Source organism: Ursus americanus, chromosome 4 (genome assembly GCF_024610735.1).
Source record: "Ursus americanus isolate L20-20 chromosome 4, mUrsAme1.1.p, whole genome shotgun sequence".
NCBI lineage: Eukaryota > Metazoa > Chordata > Mammalia > Carnivora > Ursidae > Ursus > Ursus americanus.
This window is the reverse complement of record NC_142130.1, coordinates 34,154,740-34,181,201: the sequence shown is the minus strand read 5'-3', so window position 1 is coordinate 34,181,201 and position 26,462 is coordinate 34,154,740. Positions and strand designations below refer to the sequence as shown.

At 38.3% G+C, this 26,462-nt stretch overlaps 1 protein-coding gene across 1 annotated transcript in view; it reads right to left on the bottom strand.

The window, feature by feature from the left end:
* CCDC14 (coiled-coil domain containing 14) overlaps positions 1–26,462 on the bottom strand; it is a 49,317-nt gene that overhangs the window by 4,509 nt on the left and 18,346 nt on the right. Inside the window, exons 10-12 of the mRNA XM_045812611.2 lie at positions 19,487–19,569; positions 3,520–3,738; positions 3,313–3,445 (exon numbers count right to left, since the gene is read on the bottom strand). Coding sequence (XP_045668567.2) covers positions 3,313–3,445; positions 3,520–3,738; positions 19,487–19,569 — 435 coding nt within the window. The remainder of the gene's footprint in view (positions 1–3,312; positions 3,446–3,519; positions 3,739–19,486; positions 19,570–26,462) is intronic.

The following is a 26,462-nucleotide window of genomic DNA, read 5'->3' as shown; positions in this document are numbered from 1 at the left end:
TTAGCTCAAATACGAACTTTTTATTTTGTTTTGACAAAATAAAAACTGCCACCCATGCATATACTTAGATTTTGAAGTTGTTACTCAATCATCAGAAAACAGTAGGGTTAGTACCAAGCCCTATAAGACACTGTGCTAAGCTTGCCCACTGTGTTTCTGTAATCATTTAAAGAGGCCAGTTAATCTAATGAGTGAGTTAGTCGTCATGATGCAGGAGTTAGGCCCAGCATAAAAAGAAAAGGTCCTTGACAACAATGGAAAACACATGACAGGAAAATCTCGACAGTTTTAAGAAAAGGAAAGCAAAACACTTACACCTAATATTTTAGACACAGTCTTTTCTAAAAGCAGATAATATACAAGAAGTAATGACCTTTTTCATTTCCTATGCTTCTATGTTAGGGTGAATGTCAAGAAAAGGCTCTAGTTGCAAGTGAATCCTTTCATTCCTAAAAAAAAAAAAAACCACTAGAAAAGGCAGACTGTGTTAACTTGAAAGAGTGAGCAGGTACAAAGGTATCTTCTACAAAGGTAGAATCTCTCAAAAACACGTCCTCTTCGGGGCGCCTAGGTAGCGCAGTCGTTAAAGCGTCTGCCTTCGGCTCAGGGCGTGATCCCGGCGTTCCGGGATAGAGTCCCACATTGGGCTCCTCCGCTATGAGCCTGGTTCTTCCTCTCCCACTCCCCCTGCTTGTGTTCCCTCTCTCCCTGGCTGTCTCTCTGTCACGTAAATAAATAAAATCTTTAAAAACAAACAAACAAACAAAAAAAAAACCACGTCCTCTTCTGTCAGAGAGAAGCTGTGCTTTCCAAAACAGAAAGCAAGGCTCGAGAGGGAATCTAAAATCTTGGCCCAGGTGCCAGCTTGGGCTGTGAAAGTCAGGGAAGTCCCTTCATTTCCCTGGGTTTCCATTTATGCTAATTCCTATAATAATTATACTATTACTTACTATGAAAATTGTCCTTGCATTTTTATTATTAATTTTCTTCACAAATGCCCCACACATGTTAAATAGTATTTAGTCGAGTTCATTCTTAAAAAGGGATGTATCGTCCTATATCCATCATCAAAGTGCTAGAATAAGCTTTTAACTTGATGACATGGATACTCAGCAACTAAAATGATCACATATTTTTGTATTTCACACATATGTATTTGGAACATAATATACAATAAATGTTTGTTGAATAAATGAATAAGCAAACGAATCCACTCATTCATCCCTCCATCTCTCAGGTTTAAAAAGAAAATGCTAAGGTTCCCTTAGACTAAATCAGCCATGGAGTTGTTACCAGGAATAAACTATTTTAGCTAAGGACAGGTCATGTACAGGTGTGACAGAAAGCCTGCCTAGGGATTGAGAGATGTGAGTTCCAGTTCCAGCTCCATTATTAACTTTCTATTAATATTTAACTTGCATGGTCCCAGTTTCCCCATCTATGAAAATGCAGACGTTAAAATCCTTCCATCATAGATGGGGACAAATAAAATAATAGATATGGGAGGGAGAAGACTTCAGGAAAAAAAAATCAAAGTACATTATAAATAAAAGATAACACCAGCTTCTGACTTCATGCTTACAAAGGAGCTAGATTTAGTAGTATGAAGTAAAGACTGGGAGCAGAGCAAATTCTCAGGCAACTAGGTCCTCTGCTGCATTTTCTGCCAGAGGCTGAGCACCATGCCCCTTATGCTGAAGAGATGCTCCCCGGGACACCTACGCAGCGGCTCCTCGTGGAGTCTGACCATGCTGACTTGCTGTCCTAGTTTTCTTTTCCAAATGGACTATACACCATATGTACTTCTTTTTAAAAAGTTTATTGAGATATAATTTATATAGTATAAAATTCACTCTTTTAAAGTGTATAACTGAGTTGTTTTTAGTATATTCACAGAGTTATATAATTGTTACCTCTCTCCAATTTCAGAACATTTTCATCACCTTAAAAGGAAACTCTGTACCCACTAGCACTCACCCCCCGCTTCTTCCCCTCTTCTCCCAGCCCTTGGCAACCACTAATCTATTTTTTGTTTCCATGGGTTTGCCTATTCTGAACATGTCATATTAAATGAAATCATACAATGTGGTCTTCTGTGACTGGCTTCTTTTACCATAAATACTTGATAATAACAGAGTTTTCATCCCAAAATTACTCCTCCAAAAAGAGGAGATGCTTTTCTTTGGCGACTTTATAAAGGCTTTCATAAGAAGGGACATTCTCTCACTTTACTTTGAACAAGAGTGGTATAAGCCAACATTTTAGAAACTCTGACCAGAGCCTAATTAATTATAACACTACATGGATATATAAGTGTCTTTTGCTTGTCCCCATTGTTCAATAAAAGTTTGAATGAAATATGAATGTGGAAAAAAGCAGTATTTCTATATTAACATAGCTTATATATAATCATTTCAAATGTTCACAAAACTAAATAAATTATCATATATACATATGTATCACTATTCCATCGATTTCTCTAGAAGTCCATAATTCAAAACATCTTTTCATTTGAAATATAAAGGAGATTATTTTATATTCAAAATTGTTTTGTATTTGGAACTATGAACTTCTAGGATCATTCAAATGCATGGTCAGATCTGATGCTATTCAGGCCTAAAATCACTGACTTCTCTAGGATTTAAATATGTAGTTGGAAATCCAATTCTTGACAAATGTCTCAAGAGAAAACTGAAATCTGAAAGTACGTATCATATAAAAATTGAGGGCGTGATTTTATTTATTGGAGAAAAGACATGTTAGGGAAGCAAGGGCTCTTAGGGGTTGTTGCTGCCAACTCAGTCCCTTTCATGATGAAATGACTGAGGCTCAAAGAGGCTAAATGACTTTCCTGAGATCATCTGGCATGAGGGTTTCTGTGCTCAGTGCTTCACGTGAATGATTTCTTAGTGTTCCCATCAAACCTAATCACACCCCACTTTACAGTTGACGTTTAGAGAGGGTAAATAACTTGCTTAAAGTCACGCAGCTAGTACATGGTGGAGCTGGGATTCCACTCAGGTCTCTCTGGCTTCAGAGCCAGGGGGCTCTCCACCATTTGCTAAGTTAGTCTTCAGCTTACTTATAAAAAGCTGAAGCTCCTTACAAGAGCCCTTTTCCTGGAATCACATGGTTTAAAAAAGCACTGAGCCAGGTTTGGCATTTCTAAACCTAACTGGAACAGAAGAAAACATCATTAGAAATTATTGACAGAATAAGAGAAAAGGGGGAAAGGCAGGAGGCCTAAAATGACTTTTGAAGTCTATAAATAATCTGACAAGAGGTGGGTTATTCAAATGAAGTCAACATTACCTGGTTAGTTCTCTCAGGCGAGTCACCTCAGCATCACGCTGACGTAATGTTATTCCCAATATTTGGTTTTCCTTTTCAGCAGCTTCTAACTTAAACCGAGAGCTTTTCACATTGACTAAGGCTTCCTCCAATTCTGAAACCACAGAAAAGTTACAGTTTCCTCATCCTTTTAAAAAATCCAACCATAACTACAATTCAAATACATACCAATTTTTATTCTTGTTGTCTCAATGTCAAATTGTTGTTTATTTTCAAGTAAAGTTTGATCTTTCTCTTTAAATATACCGGCAAATTTTTTGTTTTCATCTTTCTGATTTTCAATCACTTTTAAAAGTTCTTCATTTTTACTCTGTAGTAATTCCTGGCTCTTAAGTGACTCTTGTAATTGGTTTTGCAGGGACTTGTTCAATGACTGAAGGGAAAACACTGCACAACAAAACAGATCAAATCATTTTTGCCCGAATTTAAAAAGCATAAACCTGGAAAAGATCTGTTTTTTAAAAAAAAAGATTTGGAATTTATTGATTTTGCTTAACAATTATATGCTTGAGCAGTTCCATGTAAATACTAAATATATTTTTAAAATTTGATGCAGAAGTCATAACCTTTCTTCTCCAACTGATATCTAGGGCATTAAAAAAATTTTCACCTTTATTATTGAAATAATAATACATGCACAAAGTAAAACCGCTCTCCTCCTGAAGGCAATCACTATTAACTTTGGTATCTTTCTGGAAAAATACTTGTGCATATAACATATATATTTAAAAAGAGATGACTCATACTGTACCCATAGTTTCTAACTGTGCCTCCCCCCCCCCATAAGATCGATATGTATCGGCAGAGATCTATCACATTCTCTTTAATGGCTATAAAAGTATACGGCACCATTCATTTAACAGCCTTGAGTGAAGGCTTACTAGGTGAGGAACGGTGTTAGAATCCGGATGTACAGTGGTGATTAGCAGACATGGTCCCTGCTCTCAAAGAGCTGATAACAAACAAGTAATTATAAATAGCGATAAATGCTCTCAAGGGAACAATAAGGTAAATGAGCAGAGACTAAAAAGAGATTAATTATTTAGAATGGCAACCACCTATCTCCCCACTTCCTATCTTAACCTCCTTTCCCACCCATCCCCACCCCCACTGTTTATTCATAGGGGAATCAGAGTGACTTTTTCCAAAAGTACTCTGGTGAAGATGACCACTTTTATGAACTGTGTGTGCTGCTGGGTGGTCATATTTTTCCTATTGCTTTGTAAGAGCTATTTATATATTAAGAAAATTAAGCCTTTGTCATATCATGTATTACGAAAATACTTCCCCCATTTTGTTGATGCATTTTAAATGTGTTTCTAATTTTGCTGTGCAGAAAATGAAAAAAATTCTGCAGACAAATTTGATCATCTCTTCCTTTGTGGCATCTGAGTTTTGTCAGGCTTAGGAAAAGATCCCAAGAATACAAAAACAAAGAAAGAAACAAATAGTTCTCATCTTTTACTCTGTTATAGGTTTTTTCACTTTTTTCTATTATTTTAAACTCTATGATCCATAAGCACAATTTGGCAATATCTGCCAAAATTGCAACTGTATATATCCTTTGACTCAATAATTCTACAGCTATAATCTACAAAATGCTCACACATGTGCACAAAGACATATGTATAAGACTTTTACTGCAGCACTGTTTACACTGTGAAAATACCTAGGTAACATCAGAGAACTTCAAATACATTATGGTGGAACCACATAAGCAGAATATCCAAACAGTTCTTTTTTTAATGATAATTTTTTTATTATGTTATGTCACCATACAGTACATCCTTAGTTTTTGATGTAGTGTTCCAAGATTCATTATTTGCGTATAATACCCAGTGCTCCATGCAATATATGCCCTCCTTAATACCCATCACCGGCCTATCCCAATCCCCTACCCTTCTTCCCTCTGAAGCCCTCAGTTTGTTTCCCAGAGTCCATAGTCTCTCATGGTTCATTTCCCCTTCTGTTTACCCCCCTTCATTCTTCCCTTCCTTCTCCTTCCGATCTTCCTGCTATTTCTTATGTTCCATAAATGAGTGAAACCATATAATTGTCTTTCTCTGCTTGACTTATTTCACTTAGCATAATCTCCTCCAGTCCCGTCCTTGTTGCTGCAAATGTTGGGTAATCATTCTTTCTGATGGCTGAGTAATAGTCCGTTGTATATATGGACCACATCTTCTTAATCCAGTCATCTGTTGAAGGGCATCTTGGCTCCATCCACAATTTAGCTATTGTGGACAATGCTGCTATGAACATTGGGGTGCATATGGCCCTCCTCTTCACTACGTCTGTATCTTTGGGGTAAATACCCAGTAGTGCATTTGTTGGATCATAGGGTAGCTCTATTTTTAACTTTTTAAGGGACCTCCACGCTGTTTTCCAAAGTAGCTGTACCACTTTGCATTTCCACGAACAGTGTAAGAGGGTTCCCCTTTCTCCACATCCTCTCCAACAATTGTTGTTTCCCGCCTTGTCCATTTTTGCCATTCTAACTGGTGTAAGGTACTATCTCAAGGTGGTTTTGATTTGAATTTCCCTGATGGCTAATGATTTTGAACATTTTTTGTGTCTGTTAGCCATTTGTATGTCTTCATTGAAGTGTCTGTGTACCTTCTGCCCATTTTTTGATTTATTTCTCGTGCATTGAGTTTGAGAAGTTCTTTGTAGACCTTGGATACCAGTCTTTTATCTGTAGTGTCATTTGCAAATATCTTCTCCCATTCCGTGGGCTGCCTCTTAGTTTTTCTGACTGTTTCCTTGGCTGTGCAGAAGCTTTTTATCTTGATGAAGTCCCACAGGTTCATTTCTTCTTTTGTTTCTCTTGCCTTTGGAGATGTGTCATGAAAAAAGTTGCTGTGGCCAATGTCAAAGAGGTTGCAGCCTATGTTCTCCTCTAGGATTTTGATGGATTCCTGTCTCACATCGAGGTCTTTCATCCATTTGGAGTTTATTTTTGTGTATGGTGTGAGAGAGTGGTCAAGTTTCATTCCTTTGCATGTAGCTGTCCAATTTTCCCAGCACCATTTATTGAAGAGACTGTCTTTTTTCCACTGGATGTTTTTTCCTGCTTTGTAAAGATTAGTTGCCCAAAGAGCTGAGGGTCCATTTCTGGGTTCTCTATTCTGTTCCATTGGTCTATGTGTCTGTTTTTGTGCCAGTACCATGCTGTCTTTGTGATCACAGCTTTGTAGCATAGCTTGAAATCAGGTAACGTGATGCCCCCAGCTTTGTTTTTCCTTTTCAACAATTCCTTGGCGATTCGGGGCCTTTTCTGGTTCCACACAAATTTAAGGGCTGTTTGTTCCAGTTCTTTGAAAAACGTCATTGGTATTTTAATCAGGATGGCATTGAAAGTGTAGATTGCTCTGGGTAGCATAGACATTTTAACTATGTTTATTCTTCCGATCCATGAGCATGGAATATTTTTCCATCTTTTTGTGTCTTTTTCAATGTCGTTCAAGAGTGATCTGTAGTTTCTAGAATATAGATCCTTTATGTCTCCGGTTAAATTAATTCCGAGATAACGTATGATTTTTGGTGCTATTGTAAATGGAATTGATTCCCTATTTCTTCAGTCTCATTATTTGTGTATAGAAATGCAACTGATTTCTGAGCATTGATTTTGTATCCCGCCACAATACTGAATTGCTCTATTAGTTCTAGTAATTTGGGGGTGGAGTCTTTTGGGTTTTCCATATAGAGTATCATGTCATCTGCGAAGACAGACAGTTTGACTTCTTTGCCAATTTGAATACCTTTTATCCCTTTTTGTTGTCTGATTGCTGTTGCAAGGACTTCTAGTACTATGTTGAATAGTAATGGTGAGAGTGGGCATCCTTGTCGTGTTCCTGATCTTAAGGGAAAGGCTTCCAGCTTTTCCCCATTGAAAATGATATTCGCTGTAGGCTTTTCATAGATGGTTTTTATGAAATTGAGGAATATACCCTCTACCCCTACACTCTGAAGGGTTTTAATCAGGAAAGGATGCTGTATTTTGTCAAATGCTTTTTCTGCATCAATTGAGAGGATCATATGGTTCTTGACTCTTTTCTTGTTGATATGATGTATCACACTGATGCATTTGCGAATGTTGAACCACCCTTACATCCCAGGGATGAATCCCACTTGGTCATGATGGATAATCCTTTTCATGTACTGTTGGATCCTATTAGCTAGGATCTTGTTGAGAATTTTGGCGTCCATATTCATCAGGGATATCGGTCTGTAATTCTCGTTTTTGATGGGGTCTTTGCCTGGTTTGGGGATCAAGGTAATACTGGCCTCACAGAATGAGTCTGGTAGTTTCCCTTCTGTTTCTATTTTTTGAAACAGCTTCAGAAGAACAGATATTATTTTTTCTTTGAATGTTTGGTAGAATTCCCCGGGGAATCCGTCAGGCCCTGGACTCTTGTTTTTGGGGAGGTTTTTGATCACTGCTTCACTCTCTTCATAATTAATCGGTCTGTTTAAATAATCAATTTCTTCCTGTTTCAGTCTTGGTAGTTTATAGGTTTCCAGGAAGGCATCCATTTCTTCCAGGTTGTTTAATTTATTGGTATAAAGTTGTTGATAAAAGTTTCTAATGATCCTTCCTATTTCATTGGTGTTGGTCCTATCTCTCCCCTTTCATTCATAATTTTATAAATTTGGGTCCTTTCTCTATTCTTTTGAATAAGTCTGGCCAGTGGCTTATCGATCTTATTTATTCTTTCAAAGAACCAGCTTCTAGTTTTGTTGATCTGCTCTACTGTGCTCCTGGTTTCTAATTCATTGATCTCTGCTCTAATCCTGATCAACTGCCTTCTCCTGCAAGGGTCAGGCCTGTTCTTCTGTTCCAGCTCCAGCTTCTTGGGGTGAGAATATAAAAACTCCATTTTAGATTTTTCTATTCTTTTGAGTGAGGCTTGGATGGCTATGTATTTTCCCCTAAGGACTGCCTTTGCAGTGTCCCATAGGTTTTGGACCGAGGTGTTTTCATTTTCGTTGGTCTCCAAAAACTGCTTAATCTCCTTAATTACCTGGTTTACCCAATCATTCTTGAGCAGGATGGTTCTTAGTTTCCAAGTGTTTGAATTTCTTCCAAATTTTTCCTTGTGATTGAGTTCCAGTTTCAAAGCATTGTGGTCTGAGAATATGCAGGGAATAATCTCAGTCTTTTGGTATCAGTTGAGACCTGTTTTGTGACCCAGTATATGGTCTATTCTGGAGAAAGTTCCATGTGCATTCCAAAAGAATGAGTATTCTGTTGTTCTGCGGTGTAGTGTTCTGTATATATCTATGAGGTCCATCTGGTTCCGTATATCATTCAAAGCTCTTGTTTCTTTGTTGATTTTCTGCTTAGGTGATCTGTCTATTGCTGACAGCGGAGTGTTGAGGTCCCTTACTATTACCGTATTATTATCTATATGTCTCTTTATTCTGGTTAAGAGTTGGCTTGTGTATCTAGCTGCTCCCCTGTTGGGGGCATAGATATTTATAATTGTCATATCCACTTGTTGGATACATCCTTTAAGAATAATATAGTGTCCTTCTGTATCTCTAACTACAGTCTTTAGTTTAAAATCTAATCTGTCTGATATGAGAATTGCTACCCCAGCTTTCTTTTGAGGTCCATTGGCATGAAAAATGGTTTTCCATCCCTTCACTTTCAGTCTGGATGTATCTTTAGGTTCAAAATGAGTCTCTTGTAGACAGCAAATGGATGGGTCATGTCTTTTTATCCAATCTGCAACCCTGTGGCATTTTATGGGAGCATTTAGGTCATCCACATTGAGAGTGATTTTTGAGAGATATGATTTTAATGATGTCATGTTGCCCGTGACGTCTTTGTTTCTACAGATTGCAAATTTCTGTTCTGTATCACTCTTGGGGTCTTTTTACTTTTATAGAACCCCCCTTAATATTTCTTATAGAGCTGGCTTGATGGTCACATATTCTTTCAGTTTCTGCCAGTCTTGGAAGGTCCTTGTCTCTTCATCAATTCTGAATGACAGTTTTGCTGACTAAAGGATCCTTGGCTGCATGTTCTCAGTCAGAGCTCTGAAAATACTTTGCCAACCTTTCCTGGCCTGCCAGGTTTCTGTAGACAGGTCTGACGTTATTCTGATGTTCCTCCCTCTGTACGTGAGGATTCTCTTCCCTCTGGCTGCTTTCAAGACTGTATCCTTGGATCTAATATTTGCAAACTGCATTATGACGTGACGTGGTGTAGGTCTGTTCTCATTGATCTTGGGAGGCGTCCTCTCTGCCTCTTGGACACGAATGCTTGTTTCCTTTGTCAGATTAGGGAAGTTCTCAGCTACAATTTGTTCAAGTATATCTTCTAGACCTCTCTCTTTCTCCATCCCCTCGGGGATGCCGATGATTCTGACATTGGAATGTTTCATGGAGTCAGTAATCTCCTGTAATCTACATTATTGAGATTGGATTTTTTTGAGCCAAGTTTCCGTTTTTTCCTTCTCTTCTACCATCCCATCTTCCAATTCACTAATTCATTCTTCTGCCTCATTTACCGGCCATCAGAACATGTAGTTTAAACTGCATTTGATTCATAGCATTTTTAATTTCTGCCAGATTCACTCTCATTTCCGCCCTTAGAGATTGTATGTTCTTGTTAATATTTTTTTCAAGCCTACAAATCATCTTGACCATTGTTACTCTGAACTCCATTTCTGACAATCTGGTTATATCCATATCCATTAGTTCTGTGGCAGAGGCCACAGACTCTGTATCTTTTCTTTGTTGGGGGGGGATTTCTCCTCCTCATCATTCTGATGAGGAGAGGTTGCAGGGATACAGAGCCCAAATTATTGACCAGGACCCAAGCAATGTGCACTTGTTTTATAGGGACCCTAGGGATGTGGGCTTCTTGATTTTTCAGCCTGTCTTCTGGGGGGAGGGGCCTGCCGCGTGATACTCAGGCAACCCTGTTTGGGTAGAGTCGCCCTGTTCTGTGCAAGGGGGGGTGGGGATGGGCACAATATGAACTGGTATTTCCAGGCTTTTGTTCTCTGGTGGCTTTCCCTGGTGGTTTTCTGTGACTCTTCTGAGAGTCAGAGCAGCAGTGGCTGTATCCTAGCCTCTGTCTCAGAACAGAGAGATTGCAGTCTGCTCTCCACTGAGCTCTCCTGGCCACTTTAACTCTGTTTCTTTCGGTGCTGCTAAACCCTGCAGCGTCCCAGGATGTGCACCCCACAGCCAGAGTCCCAGCCCTCACTTCCAGGGCTGTCACGTCTCTGTTCTTTGTGCTTCTAACACAGCCAGCCGCCCCCGGTTCCCGCGCATGCTCCCAAGTTCCCTGTTTCAGTGTGGTTTGCACACGCTCCAGAGTGCCAGTTTTCAGTCTGGTTGCACGTGCGCTCCCAAGTTCCGGGTTTCAGTCTAGTTTGAGTGAGCGCTCCGGAGCTCCGGTTTTCAGTCTGGTCGCACAGGCGCTCCCAGGCTCACGGTCTCAGTCTGCTTTCCCGCCGGTGCCTGTCCGCGAGTCCGGCCCGCTCCCCAGTGCAGGTGGCTATGGCTTCCCGGCGCCCAAGCGCGGCGGCTCCCTCCCCCTTCCGTTTATCTTCCGATATCTGCGTGCAGATTCACAGCTCGCCACTTTGTATCCCAATACTCAGCGCTACTAGAGATATTAGTTTGTAGAGATCCAGATGCATCTTCCTACAGCTCGTGCTGATATCGTGGGTGTTCAGGATGATCTGGTAGATATCCAGCTCGATTCAGGGTACCAGCTGAAAAAAGGTCCCCTACTCCTCTGCCATCTTTTTCCGACCCCCCCCCCAAAACAGTTCTTAAACAGAAAGAAAAATACCCAGTACAGATTTGATTGGGGGGGAGCTAAGATGGTGGCGTAGTTGGAGGACCCTAGGGTTGCCTCGTCCCTTGAACATAGCTAGATAACTATCAAATCATTCTAAACACCCAAGAAATTGATCTGAGGACTGATAGAACAAACTGTACAACCTGAGGGAGAGAAGAGGTCACATGGAGGAAGGGAGGAAGTGCAGAGACGTGGTTTGGGGGGGAAGAGGGTTGCAGGTACTGCAGAAGGGAGGCAACCCTGGTCGCGGAGAAAGGTGATGCAGACTGGGGCACACAGGGAAACCTACAGGGAGAACACTTCCCCAAAACCAATGGCTGGGAAAATGAGAGGGGCCAATTTTCATGAATTTTTGCCATTAGCAGGGTTCAAAGACTGGAGTTTTAAAGGTCCCTGGGCTTGGGTGGGATAGAGATCTGAGGGCACTGCCCTACTCCTGGAGAGAGGGCAGGGAAGCAACCCCAGGGCAGACAGCATGATCTGAGGATCACCTAAGGGACCCAGGGAAAGACCTCCTACTCCCTGGAACGCATCTGTGAGAGGCAGTGTTGCCTCTCCACGGACAGAAGAGCCAGCAGATGCCTCAGCGACACCTGCTGAGGGCAGCTAACCAGGACCCTGCCTGTTTAACCAGCTTGTTCCAAATCCCACGCTGTCCTCTGGCATGACTGCCCTTCTGTCCCAGTGCAGTGAGACCCTCCCCCAGAAGACCAGCGCAGGTCTCTACCACACCAAGTCCCCAAGGTTTGGAGTTTTAAAAGTCAGCAGGCTTGGCTGGGATAGAGCCCAAAGTGCACTGTGCTGCTCCAGGCAAGCAAGCAACATAGAGACGGACAGCGTAAAAACAGCAATCTGCAAAATGCATAAGACACACAAGGGGAAATTATTCACTCTTCTGAGAGGGCCTCCCTGAGAGCAGCAAGCACAGACTCCCGTGTCTGGGAACAAAGGGGCTGGCTGGCACCATTTCCTTCCCCACCCCTCAGCATAAACCAATCTAGTAAGCAGCACAGCACCAACACTGGCTGCTTAACCTGCTTACACCAAGTCCTGCCTGTGCTCTGCTGGTACTACTCTTCTCAGACAAGTTAAAGGACCAGCGCAGCAAGCCCCTACCCAGAAGATCAGCACAAACCCCAGCACATACCACGTCTACCAACCACAGTGTTCTGCAAGGCTTCATTCAGTTCTAGTGGAAGTAGCATCAAGCCTCATTTAACAAGCAGACCAGAGACACCTAATTAACTCACCACACTCTGGCCAAGGTTCAAACACTGCCCATGGCAGGTAAGGAGAACCTCTGCAGACGACTGACCTGAGGGACAGAGCAGCCACACACAGCAGCTGAGTGCATGCGGCACACATCAGAGATGCTTCCTGAAGCACCAGGCCCTGGACTGGACACTATATGACTCTTCTTCATAAAGTCATTACTCTCAGGAGCAGGAAACATCACAGGCCTTCCTAACACACAGAAGACAGAGACCTAGACAAAATGCCAAGACAGAGGAATTCATCCCAAAAGAAAGAACAAGAAAAGATCATGGCCAGAGATCTAATAGAAACAGATAAAAAAAAGAAACACACATAAGTAATATGCCTGAATGAAAATTTAAAACCACAATCATAAGGATGCTTGCTGGACTTGAGAAAAGCTGGAAGACTTCAGGGAGGCCCTTACCACAGTGATAAAAGAGTGAAAAAACAATCAGGCAGAAATGAAAAATGTAATATCTGAGATTTGAAACCATCTGGATGCAATGACCACAAGGATGGAAGAAGCAGAGGAACAAATAAGTGATACAGAAGATAGAGTTATGGAAAATAATGAAGCTGAACAAAAGAGAGAAGGAAGGATGATGGATCACAAGAGTAGATTTAGGGAACTCACCGACTCCATCAAATGTAATAACATTCGTATCACAGCAGTACCAGAAGAGAGAGAAAAGGCGGCAGAAGGTTTATTTGAGGAAAGAAAAGCTGAAAACTTCCCTAATCTGCTGGGGGAAATAGACATCCAGGAGGCAGAGAGAACTCCCATCAAAATCAACAAAAGCATGCCAACACCGAGACATACTGTAGTTAAATCTGCAAAATACAGTGATGAAGAAAAAAATTCTAAAAGCAGCAAGACAAAACAAGTCCCTAACTTACAAGGGAAGACCCATAAGGCTATCTACAGATCTCTCCACAGAAACTTGGCAGGCCAAAAGGGAGTGGGCATGATATATTCAATGTGCTGAATGGCAAAAATCTGCAGCCAACAATACCCTATCCAGCAAGGCTGGCATTCAGAATAGAAGGAGAGATAAAAAGTTTCCCATACAAACAAAAACTAAAGGAGTTTATAAACAGTAAACCAGCCCTGCAAGAAATATTAATGGGGACTCTCTGAGTGGGAAGGAAAGATCAAAAGTGACAAAGACTAGCAAGGAACAGAGAAAATCTCCAGAAACAATGACAAAACAAGTAATAAAGTGGCACTAAGTACCTATCTATCAAAAATTACTCTGAATGTAAATGGACTAAATTCTTCAAAAGATAGAGGATATCAGAATGGATAAAGAAAAATAAGAGAGTCATTTTAGACCTAAAGACACCTGCAGATTGAAAGTGAGGGCGTGGAGGGGCGCCTGGGTGGCTCAGATGGTTGAGCGTCTGACTCTTGGTTTCAACCCAGGTCATGATCTCAGGGGTCATGGGTTCAAGCCCCGTGTCCAGCTCTGCACTCAGCGGGGAGTCTGTTGAAAGATTCTCTCCCACTGCCACTCCTCCGACTTGTGCACACTCTCTAAGGTAAATAAATAAATTAAAGAAAGAAAGAAAGTGAGGGGATGGAGAAACATCATGCAAATGGATGTCAAAAGAAAGCCAGAGTAGCAATACTTAGATTGGACAAACTACACTTTTTTTGTTGTTGTTTTACTTTTTTTTTTAAAGATTTCATTTATTTGAAAGAGAGCACAAGTGCATGAGTAGGGGGAGGGGCATGGGGAGAGGGAGAAGCAGACTCTCTGCTGAGTGCAGAGCCTCATATGGGGCTCAATCCCAGAACCCTGAGTTCGTGACCTGAGCTAAAGTCAGACATTTAGCCAACTGAGCCACCCAGGCGCCCCCAAACTAGACTTTACACCAAAGACTGTGACAAGAGATGAAGAAGAGTACTGTATCATAATAAAGGAGACAATCTAATAAGAAGATACAGCAATTGTAAATATTTATGCCTCCAACTTGGGAGCATCCAAACATATAAAATAATTAATAAGAAACATAAAGGAACTCATTGATAATAATACAATAATAGTAGGGGACTTTAAAACCCTTCTTACATCAATGGACAGATCATGTAAGCAGAAAATCAACAAGGAAACAATGGCTTTCAATGACACACTGGATTAGATGGACTTAACATATATTCAGAACATTTCTTCCCAAAGCAGCAGAATACACATTCTTTTCAAGTGCACATGGGACATTCTCCAGAATAGATCATATACTAGGTCACAAATCAGGCCTCAACAAGTAGAAAAAGATTGAGATCATACCATGCATATTTTCTGACCACAATAGCTATGAAATTTGAATTCACAAGAAAAAATTTGGAAAGACCATAAACACATGGAGGTTAAACAACATATTACCAAAGAATGAATGGGTCAACTAGGAAATTAAAGAAGAAATTAAAAAAAAAATACATGGAAACAAATGAAAATGAAAACACAATGGTCCAAAACCTTCGGGATGTAATAAAAGCAGTCCTAAAAGGGAAGTATATAGCAATACAAGCCTTCCTCAAGAAGCAAGAAAAATCTCAAACAACTTAGCCTTACACCTAAAGGAGCTAGGAAAACAATAAACGAAGCCCAAAGCCAGCAGAAGAATGGAAATAATAAAGATTAGAATAAAAATAAATGATAATAGAAGCTAAAAAACCAGTAGAATAGATCAATGGAACCAGGAACTGGTTCTTTGAAAAAATTAATAAAATTGATAAACCCCTAGACAGACTTGTCAAAAAGAAAGAGAAAGGACCAAAATAAATAAAATCACAAAAGAGAGAGGGGAAATAACAACCAACATCACAGAAATACAAACAATTATAAGAGAATTTTATGAAAAATTGTATGTCAACAAATTAGACAACCTGGAAGAAATGGATAAATTCCTAGAAACACATAAACTACCAAAATTGAAACAGGAAGAAATAGAAAACTGGAGCAGACCAATAACCAGCAAAGAAACTGAAGCAGTAATCAAAAATCTCCCAATAAACAAAAGTCCAGGGCCAGATGGCTTCACAGGGGAATTCTACCAAACATTTAAAGAAGAGTTAATACCTATTTTTCTTGAGCTATTCCAAAAAATAGAAATGGAAGGGAAACTTCCAAACTGATCCTATGAGGCCAGCACTACTCTGATTCCAAAACCAGACAGAGACTCCACTAAAAAAAAACACAACACTGCAGGCCAATATCCCTGATGAACATGAACGTAAAAATTCTCAACAAAATACTAGCAAATTGTATCCAACAGTACATTAAAAGAATCATTCACCACAATCAAGTGGGACTTATTCCTGGGCTGCAAGGGTGGTCAATATTCAGAAATCAATCAAAGTTATACACCACATTAACAAAAGAAAGGCTAAGAATCATATGATCCTCTCAATAGATGCAGAAAAAGCATTTGACAAACTACAACATCATTTCATGATAAAAACCTTCAATAAAGTAGGTTTAGATGGAACATACTTCAACATAATAAAGGCCATATATGAAAAAACCCACAGCTAATATAATCCTCAGTGGGGAAAAACTGAGACCTTTTCTTCTACAGTCAGGAACAAGACAAGGACGTCCACTCTCACCACTGCTATTGTAAGTCCTAGCCTCAGCAATCAGATAACACAAAGAAATAAAAGTCATCCAAATTGGAAAGGAAAAAGTCAAACTTTCACTGTTTGCAGATGACATGATACTAAATATAGAAAACCCAAAGACTCCACCAAAAAATTGCTAGAACTGATACATAAATTCAGTAAAGTCGCAGGATACAAAATCAGTGCACAGAAATCTGTTGCATTTCTATACACCAACAATAAAGCAGCAGAAAGAGAAGGCAAGGAATCAATCTCATTTATAATTGCACCAAAAACCATAAGATACCTAAAAATGAACCTAACCAAAGAGGTAAAAGATTTGTATTCTGAAAACTATACAATACTAATGAAAGAAATCCAAGACGACACAAAGAAAGAGAAAAACATTCCATGCTCATAGACTGGAAGAACAAATATTGTTAAAACGTCTATACTCCAGGGCGCTGGGGTGGCTCAGTTGGTTGAGCATCTGACTTTGGATCAGGTCATGATCTCAGGGTCCTTGGATCGAGCCCCGTGTCAGGCTCCATACTCTGCGGGGAGTCTGCTTATCTCTCTCCCTGTCCCTCTGCTTCTGGCCCTGCTCATGCTCTATCTCTGTCTCTCTCAAATAAATAAAATCTTCAAAAAAAAAGTCTATACTTCCCAAAGCAATCTACACATTTAATGCAATCCCTATCAAAATACCACCAGCATTTTTCACAGAGCTTGAAAAAACAATCCTAAAATTTATGTGGAACCACAAAAGACCCTGAATAGCCAAAGCAATCTTGAAAAAGAAAAGCAAAGCTGGAGGCATTATAATTCCAGACTTCAAGTTATACTACAAAGCTGTAGTCATCAAGACAGTATGATACTGACATAAAAACAGACACACAGATCAGTGGAACAGAACAGAAAACGCAGAAATGAACTCACAACTATATGGTCAACTAGTCTTCAACAACACAGGGAAGAATATGCAATAGAAAAAAGACAGTCTCTTCAACAAATGTGTTGGGAAAACTGGATAGCAACATGGAAAAGAATGAAACTGGACAACCTTCTTACACCATACACAAAAATAAGTTCAAAATGGATGAAAGACCTAAATGTGGGACAGGAAACCATCAAAATCCTAGAGGAGACAGCAACCTCTTTGACATTGCCTGTAGCAACTTACTAGATAGGTCTTGTAAAGCAAAGGAAACAAAAGCAAAATAAACTACTGGGACCATATCCAGATAAAAAGCTTCTGCACAGCAAAGGAAATCAACAAAACTAAAAGGCAACCTTTGGAATGGGAGAAGATATTTGTAAATGATATATCTGATAAAGGGTTAGTAACCAAAATATATAAAGAACTTACCAAACCCAACACCCCAAAAACAAATAAACCAGTTTAAAAATGGGCAGAAGACATGAATAGACATTTTTCCAGTGAAGCTATACAGATGCTAACAGACACATGAAAAGATGCTCATTACTCAACATCAGGGAATTCCAAATCAAAACTACAAGATATATCCTCATACCAGTCAGAATGGCTAAAATTAACAACACAGGAAACAACAGGTGTTAGCGAGGATGTTCCCACTGTTGGTGGGAACGCAAACTGGTGCAGCCACTCTAGAGAACAGTATGGAGTTTCCTCTAAAAGTTAAAAATAGAACTACCCTACAACCCAGAACTACCCTACAACCCTACAATTGCACTACTAGGTATTTACTCACAGGATACAAAAATACAGACTCAAAGGAATACATGCATCCCAATGTTTATAGCAACATTATCAATAGCCAAATTATGGAAAGAGTCCAAATGTTCCTCGACTGATGAATGGGTAAAGAAAATGTGATACACACACACACACACACACACACACACACTGGAATATGACTCAGTCATCAAAAAGAATGAAGTTTTACCATTTGCAACAACAGGGATGGAGCAAGAGAGTATTATGCGAAGCAAAATAAGTCAGAGAAAGACAAATACCGTATGATTTCACTAATATGTAGAATTTAAGAAACAAAACAGATGAACATAGGGGGGAAAAGAGAGGCAAACCATAAAACAGACTCTTAACTACAGAGAACAAACTGAGCATTGCTGGAGGGGAGGTGGACGGGGGATGGGTTAAATGGGTGATGAGAATTAAGGAGGGCACTTGTGATGAGCACTGGGTGTTGTATATTAAGTTATGCATCACTAAATTCTATACCTGAAACTACTATTACACTGTATATTGTATTACAATCTAAATAAAAATTTGAAAAAGAAAGAAAAAAAAAGGTTGTCCACTACATATTAAGTGAATAAATGTAAGCTTCAGAGGAGCATATGCAGTGTAATCTCATTTTTAAAAAAGAAAAAACACATACATAGTTCTTTTAATGCCAGGCACATGGTAGGAACGCAGTATTTGTGAAAGAGATCAATTCTATAAAAATAGCAGACATGTGAAAGGAAATAGAGCCTTTAAAAAAAATAGGGGTGTATTATTGGGATACAATAGCACAGACCTTTAAAAAAATTTTTTTTATTTAAATTCAATTTAGTTAACATATAGTGTAGTATTAGTTCCAGGGGTATAATTCAGTGATTCATCAGTTGCATATGATACCCCACGCTCATTACATCAAGTGCCCTCCTTAATGCCCACCACCCAATTACCCTATACCCCCACCCACTGCCCCCCCAGCAACCCTCAGTTTGTTTCCTAGAGTTAAGTCTGTTATGGTTTGCCTCCCTGTTTTTCTGTTTTGTTTTGTTTTAAAGATTTTATTTATTTGACAGAGAGAGAGACACACACACACAGAGAAAGCACAAGTAGGAGGAGTGGCAGGCAGAGGAAGAGGGAGAAGCAGGCCCACTGCTGAGCAAGGAGCCTGATTCGGGGCTCAATCCCAGGACCCTGGGATCATGACCTGAGCCGAAGGCAGACACTTAACTGACTGAGCCACCTAGGCATCCTTCCTCTCTGTTTTTATCTTATTTTATTTTTCCTTCCCTTCCCCTACGTTAATCTGTTTTGTTTCTCAATTTACATATGAGTGACATCACGTGGTATTTGTCTTTCTCTGACCTATTTTGCTTAGCACAGTACCTTCTAGGTCCATCCATGTCATTGCAAATGGCAAGATTTATTCTTTTTGATGGCTGAGTAATATTCTATCGTATATATATATACCATATCTTCTTTATCCATCCATCTATCAAAGGACATCTAGGCCCTTTTCATATTTTGCTATTGTGGACATTGCTAATAGCACAGATCTTTTATTTTTGTTTCTGTGCTATTTTAATTTTTAGTCTGAAGTATTATTCCTATTTTTTTCAAATATAAATTAAAAGTCTTCTTAAAACAAAGTAATTAAAAAAGCTCAATTCTTTATCAGTATTTCCAGAACAAAGAATTCACTATCAGTTCTTAAAGCTCTTTTACCTACATTCAAGGTTGCATTCCACAGCACCAGATGACTTTTGAATTTTTTCTTGTTCTCTAAGTTGCCGGTTCAAAATTCTCAGTTGCCTAAAGGAAATAATAAAGAAACATGATTCCAAGAATCCCTTTAACAGCATACATCTAACAGTATACATCTAACAGCCTATTAAAAAAGACAGCACCTCCCCTCTGGTAACCATCAGTCTGTTCTCAATAATTAATAGTCTTTTTCTTGGCTTGTCTTTCTTTTTTCCCTTTGCTCGTCTGTTTTGTTTCTTAAATTCCACATATGAGTGAAATCATATGGTATTTATCTGACTGATTTATTTTGCTCGAGTGGGGGGCTGGGGAAAAAAGGGGATAGGCACTAAAGAGTACACTTATCATGATGAAAAATATTAAAAAATTAAAAAAAAAAGACAACACAAAAGATGATACCTACAAGGACTGCAGAAGTCCATCTCATTCCCAAAACAGAAGACAAAAACCAGATAAACAAAACAACAAAACCACATTACTGCTATTATTCATAGGGCCTGAGATAATTTTTAAAAGACTGCCTGGGACAGCATAAACTCTCCTCCCACAAGAAAAAAGATGACTTCTCTTATTTTTCCTCTTTCCTTTTTTGTTCTCTCAATGATTTCCTGGTCTTTTTTTTTTCCTTTTATTTCCTATTTCCTCTTGCTATTTTCTTCTTCTGTCTTCCTTCTCTGTATTTTCATTACTGTACAAATGACCTACTCTTTAAAAGATCTGTCATAACTATGAACTAGAAAACCTACAGGCACTGACTGCTATCAGATGTGCATCTGCATGGTTTGTCACACATTGAAAAAACTGGGAAATGCAAACCTATGCTTCTAATAATTTCTTTATTAGATGGAAAAGTTAATGGCCTTATTTTAAAAAACTGAATGCTAATGAGCAGCAACTTGGCCCCACAATGAACTTCACAATTTGTGGCCACTTCACAAACTAAAACATACAGAAGGAACTAAAAAGTGTTTACTTCTAAGAAGTTAATGCTGAAAAAAAGTTGTCTCTATTTTCTTTCCAGAATTAATTGCCTGAAAATATTCTGTATTATTTATTTTTGTTACTGAATCTAAAATGATAGTGCCCTACCTCATATCATTTACATATATTAATTCCAGATGGATTAAGGAGGTAAACATAAAATAGACAAAGAAACAAGACCAGCTATAAAAGTTTTAGGTGGAAATCTACATAATCTTGAAGTGGGGAAGGCATTCCTAAGCAAGACTCAAAATTCACCAACCATCAAGGAAAAGAATGAAAGATTTAACAGTATCAAAATTTAAAACTTGTTCTAGAATTAGCAGTCTGGAAGCAAACACCTGCAACACATATGAGACCAAAAATCCGCAACACTTAAAGAGCTCTGCAAATCAGTAAGAAAGGCGATAAAAATGGGCAATTCACTAAGAAACAGAAATGGCCTATAAGCACACAAAAAATGCTCAGCTTTACTAATATGAAGAAATGCAAAGTTAAAACAGGAGATATTTTATGGCCATAAGACTGACAAAAATAAAAAGGAAATAACATTATTTTGTGGTGAGGCAAATGAATTATCTCAATTGTTGGGAGTCTACTGATATAACCATTTGAACAGCAATTTGAAAGTACTCAACAAAATTTAAAATGTTCATTATCTCTGACAAAATAATTCTAAGTTATCTAGCCTCAGAAATATAACTGAGCCTTGAACAACACGGGTGTGAACTGTGCAGGTCCACTTATACACACATATTTTATAAATACAGTACAGTACTATAAATGTATTTTTCTCTTCCTTATGATTTTCTTAATATTTTCTTTTCTCTAGCTTACTTTATTGTAAGAATACAGTACATAATACATATAACATACAAAATATTTGTTAATAAAAACATTCAATGTTATTGATAAGGCTTCCAGTCAACAGTAGGTTATCGGTAAAGTTTTGGGGGAGGCAAGAGGTATACACAGATTTTTTACTTTGTAGGGTGTAAGGGCCCCTAACTCTGGCATTGCTCAAGAGTCAACTGTAGCTGTACATGTGCAAAAGCATCTACAATCTTAAGATATATACAAAGATGTTCACAATAGCAATATGTAATAGTACGAAGTTAGAAACAACGTACAATCCTATATAAATTATGGTATATCCATAATAAGAAATATTGATTAATACACGAGTAGTTTTTAAAAGAGACATCTACATGTACTGACAAGGAAATATCTTCAAGACTCATTGTGAAGTGAAAAAAAGCAAGCTACAGAAGAACAACAGTATAATACAATCCCATGTTTGTTTCAAAACAATTCTGCTTTTCTTTTCTTTTTTTTAAAGATTTTATTTATTTATTTGACACAGAGAGAGAGACAGCCAGTGAGAGAAGGAACACAAGCAGGGGGAGTGGGAGAGGAAGAAGCAGGCTCCCAGCAGAGCAGGGAGCCCGATGCGGGGCTCAATCCCAGGACCCTGGGATCATGACTGAGCCGAAGGCAGAAGATTAACGACTAAGCCACCCAGGCGCCCCCAATTCTGCTTTTCTGAAAAGTTTCCCCTTTATAACAAAGAATGCAGATCCAGGAAAGGCAGCACAGACTGGCAATCCATAACTCTAACTGGAATGCTTCTTTCGGTATTTTCTAGGAAAACAGCACTGAGGTCCTCTTGCACACCAAGTGTGTGACGGAAGCTTTGCTTGACCATCTTCTTGTACGCATGTCCCTAGTCAGATTCTTCTCTTGTCTTCCCCTATATGGCCAGCCTAAACTTTCATCCCTCACTGTAAACCTCTCATTCCTACCCTCCCCCTCTCAGTAGGATACTTTCCTATTTTCACGAAAAATAACATGGCTTGGGGACAAACTGTTACCCTTCTGCCCCAAGTTGTAGAAATTTATCCATATATATATATATATATATATATATATATATATATATATACACACACACACACACACACACACACACACACACACACACACACACAGTAATCCTCACTACTTTCTTCTAGTTTTAGAGAAAGGGAGCCTCATCAGCTTCCTGATCCCATCTTCTCCTCTACCCTAAAGGACTCTGCTCCTCTTTCACTTCTTTTATCTTCTCCATCTGCAGCTTCTCCTTTTCTTGTTCATGTGCCTAAGCCAAGAAGCATAATAAAAGCACTCCCATACTTAGGAAAATATTCCCTCCAACCCAACTGTACCATTAGCTACTCTCCTTCCCTCTCATTCCCAGCTTTCAGGGCCAGGCTTTTAAAACATGATTGCTCTATTAAAAAGTGATACATGATAAAAAAGAAAAGATAATCTTTTAAAAATGGATAGTTATACATGCTTTTTAACAAATACTACATATTATATTTTCATACACTTGATGTAAACAAAGGAAAAGAACTGCTGTCATTTAGACAAATATTTCTTTTCTCAGTTTACTCATTGTTTCAAAATATGGCTCTATTGACATTGTCCACAATAGCTGAACTGTGGAACGAGCTGAGATGCCCTTCAACAGACGAACGGATAAAGAAGATGTGGTCCATATATACAATGGAATATTACTCAGCCATCAGAAAGAACGAGTTCTCAACATTTGCTACAACATGGACGGCACTGGAGGAGATAATGCTAAGTGAAATAAGTCAAGCAGAGAAAGACAACTATCATATGATTTCTCTCATCTATGGAGCATAAGAACTAGGATGATCGGTAGGGGAAGAAAGGGATAAAGAAAGGGGGGGTAATCAGAAGGGGGAATGAAACATGAGAGACTATGGACTATGAGAAACAAACTGAGGGCCTCAGAGGGGAGGGGGTGGGGGAATGGGATAGGCTGGTGATGGGTAGTAAGGAGGGCACGTATTGCATGGTGCACTGGGTGTTATACACAACTAATGAATCATCGAGCCTTACATTGGAAACCGGGGATGTACTGTATGGTGACTAATATAATAAAAAATCATTAAAAAAAATAAAATAAAAATAAAAATGGGTTGAAGATTGGAAATCCATTATGAACATTTAAAATAAAAAAAAAAAAAAGAACGATTGCCCAACATTTGCAGCAACATGGACAGGACTGGAGATTATGCTAAGTGAAGTAAGTCAAGCAGAAAAAGACAATTATCATATGGTTTCACTCATTTATGGAACATAAGGAATAGCAGGGAGATCGGTAGGAGACGGAAGGGAAGAATGAAGGCGGGGTAAACAGAAGGGGGAATGAACCATGAGAGACTATGGACACTGGGAAACAAACTGAGGGTTTCAGAGGGGAAGGGGGTGGGAGATTGGGCTAGCCCGGTGATGGGTATTAAGGAGGGCATGTATTGCATGGAGCACTGGGTGTTATAGGCAAACGATGAATCATGGAATACTACACCAAAAACTAAGGATATACTGTATGGTAACTAACATAATAAAAAATAGAAAAAATTAAAAAATAAAAATAAATAAAATATGGCTCTATTGAAATGAAACATATACAACAAACTGCACAAATCCAAAGTACATAATTTGATAAGTTTTAACATATGATATGATGAAACCATCGCCACAACTAAGATATATATCACACTTCCAAATTTCCGCATGTTCCATTTTCACAATATCCCCCAAACCACCGCTGATTTATAGATTAGTTTGCATTTTCTGGAATTTCATACTATATATTTATACAGTATACAATTATCCTGACAATGGAACCATACAGTATATACTTTAGCCTGCCTTCCCTCATTCAGCATCATGATTTTGAGATTCATCCATGCTGTTGCATGCACCAGTAGTTCCTTCCTTCCCACTGTCTTGAGCAGCATTCCACTTACAGATGCACCACCATTTGTTTATCCATTCACCTGTTAACAGACATTTGGGGTGTTTCCTATGAACATTCACAAGTAAGTTTTTGTGTGGTCATAGGCTTTTACTTCTCTGAGTACATACCAAGGAGTGAAATGACTGGATCATATGGTTTATGTTTAATTTCTAAGAAACTAGCAAACTATTTTCCGAAGCGGTTGTACCATTTTATATTCCCACCAGTAAATTATGCAAGTGCCAGTTCCTCCACATCCTCACTAACATCTGGTATAGTCTTTTGAATTCTAGTCATTCTGGTGGGTATGTAGTGTTATTTCGTCATGGTTTTAGTCTGTATTTTCCTAATGATTAACAATGAGCAGATTTTCCAATGCTTATTTGATATCCATCTATCTTCTTTGATGTAGCGTCTATTAAAATATTTTGCCTGTTTTTTGAGTTGTAATGGTTCCTTATATATTCTATATGCATAAGTCTATCAAATATATGTATTGTAAATATTTTCTGTTATTTACCTCTTCATCTTTAGTAATAGTGTCTTCTGAATAGCAAATTTTAAATTTTGATAAAGTCCAACTTACAAATTTTTTGTACTTACATTTTTTGTTATATTTAAGAAATCCTTCCCAATCCAGGATCCCTAAGATTTTTTTCTTATGTTTTCTGTAAGCTCTACTTAACTTATTTATTAAGTTTTAACTTAATAAATATTTAACTTGTATATTAAGATTTGTGATTCATTTCAAATTAATTTTTATATATGGTGTGAGGTAAAGGTTGAAGCGGTTGTTCTTTTCCTTTCTTCCTTCTTTCCTTCCTTCCCTTTTTCTTTTTTTGTATATGGCTCTCCAATTGTTCCAGCATTATTTATTGAAAAGATTATTCTTTCCCCATTGAATTTCCTTGGCATCTTTGTCAAAAATCGGTTACCTTTATTTTATTATTATCATTTTTTTTTTTTTTACTTGAGAAAGAGAGAGAGAGGCCAAGGGAGAGAGAGAAGCAGGCTCTGGGAGCCTGACCCAGGACCCATGAAATCATGACCCAAGCTGAAGGCAGACGTTTAACTGACTGAGCCACCCAGGCACCCCTGAAAAATCAGTTACCTTTATATGTGAATTTATTTCTGGACTTTATTCTGTTTCAATTATATATCTGTCTATCTTGACACCAATGCCACACTGTTTTGATTACTATAACTTTATGTCTTGAAATAGAATAGTACCAATTTTGTTCTCCTTTCCTGAAGTTGTTTTGGTTTAGTTATTTTAGATTCTTTGCATTTCCATTTAAACTTTAGAATCATCTTTCAAAAAAAAAAAAAAAGATGCTGGGATGCTGGTTTTCACCAGAATTACACAGACTCCATAGATCAATTTGAGCAGAACTAACATCTTAACAATAATAAGTCTTATAATCTATGCATCTGGTTTATCTCTCACTTATACAGGTCTTCTTTAATTTCTCTCAGCAATGTTTCATAGTTTTCAGTACACAGGTCTTACATATTTTTAATCAAATTTATCCCTAAATTGATATTTTTTGATGTTACTATTAATAGCATTGTTTTTAAATTTCACTTCAAATTGTTCATTGCCAATATATAGAAATATAATTGCCTTTTGTATATTGATCTCATATCCTGCAACCTTGCTAAGCTCGTTTATTAATTCTAGTTGCGTTTTTGTAGATTCTGTAGGATTTCCTACAAAGACTCATGTCATTTGTGAATGAGACAGCCTGTACTTTAAAAGGCTTTTATTCCCTTTGCTGCTTTATTGCACTGGTAGAACCTCCAGCACAATACTAAGTAGAAATAATGATCACTTCTTATTGGACATCAGTCAGACAGTTTTTAAGCCTATACAGAGAGAAAAAATTAGCCAAACAGATAATATTACAAATACTATTACAAATATTACAAATACTATTACAAATACTATTTTATAATAAGTATTTTTTATAAATACTATATTTTAATAATATTACAAATGCTATTTTAAAATATTATGTACTGAATTTAGGACTACATGATTTTATCTAAAGGAAAAGTAACAACTGAAATCAGAACTAATGAACTTCAGGCAAATATTTTTCTACTTAATAAAGTAGTATTCCTAAATTACCTTAAGTAAAGAAAT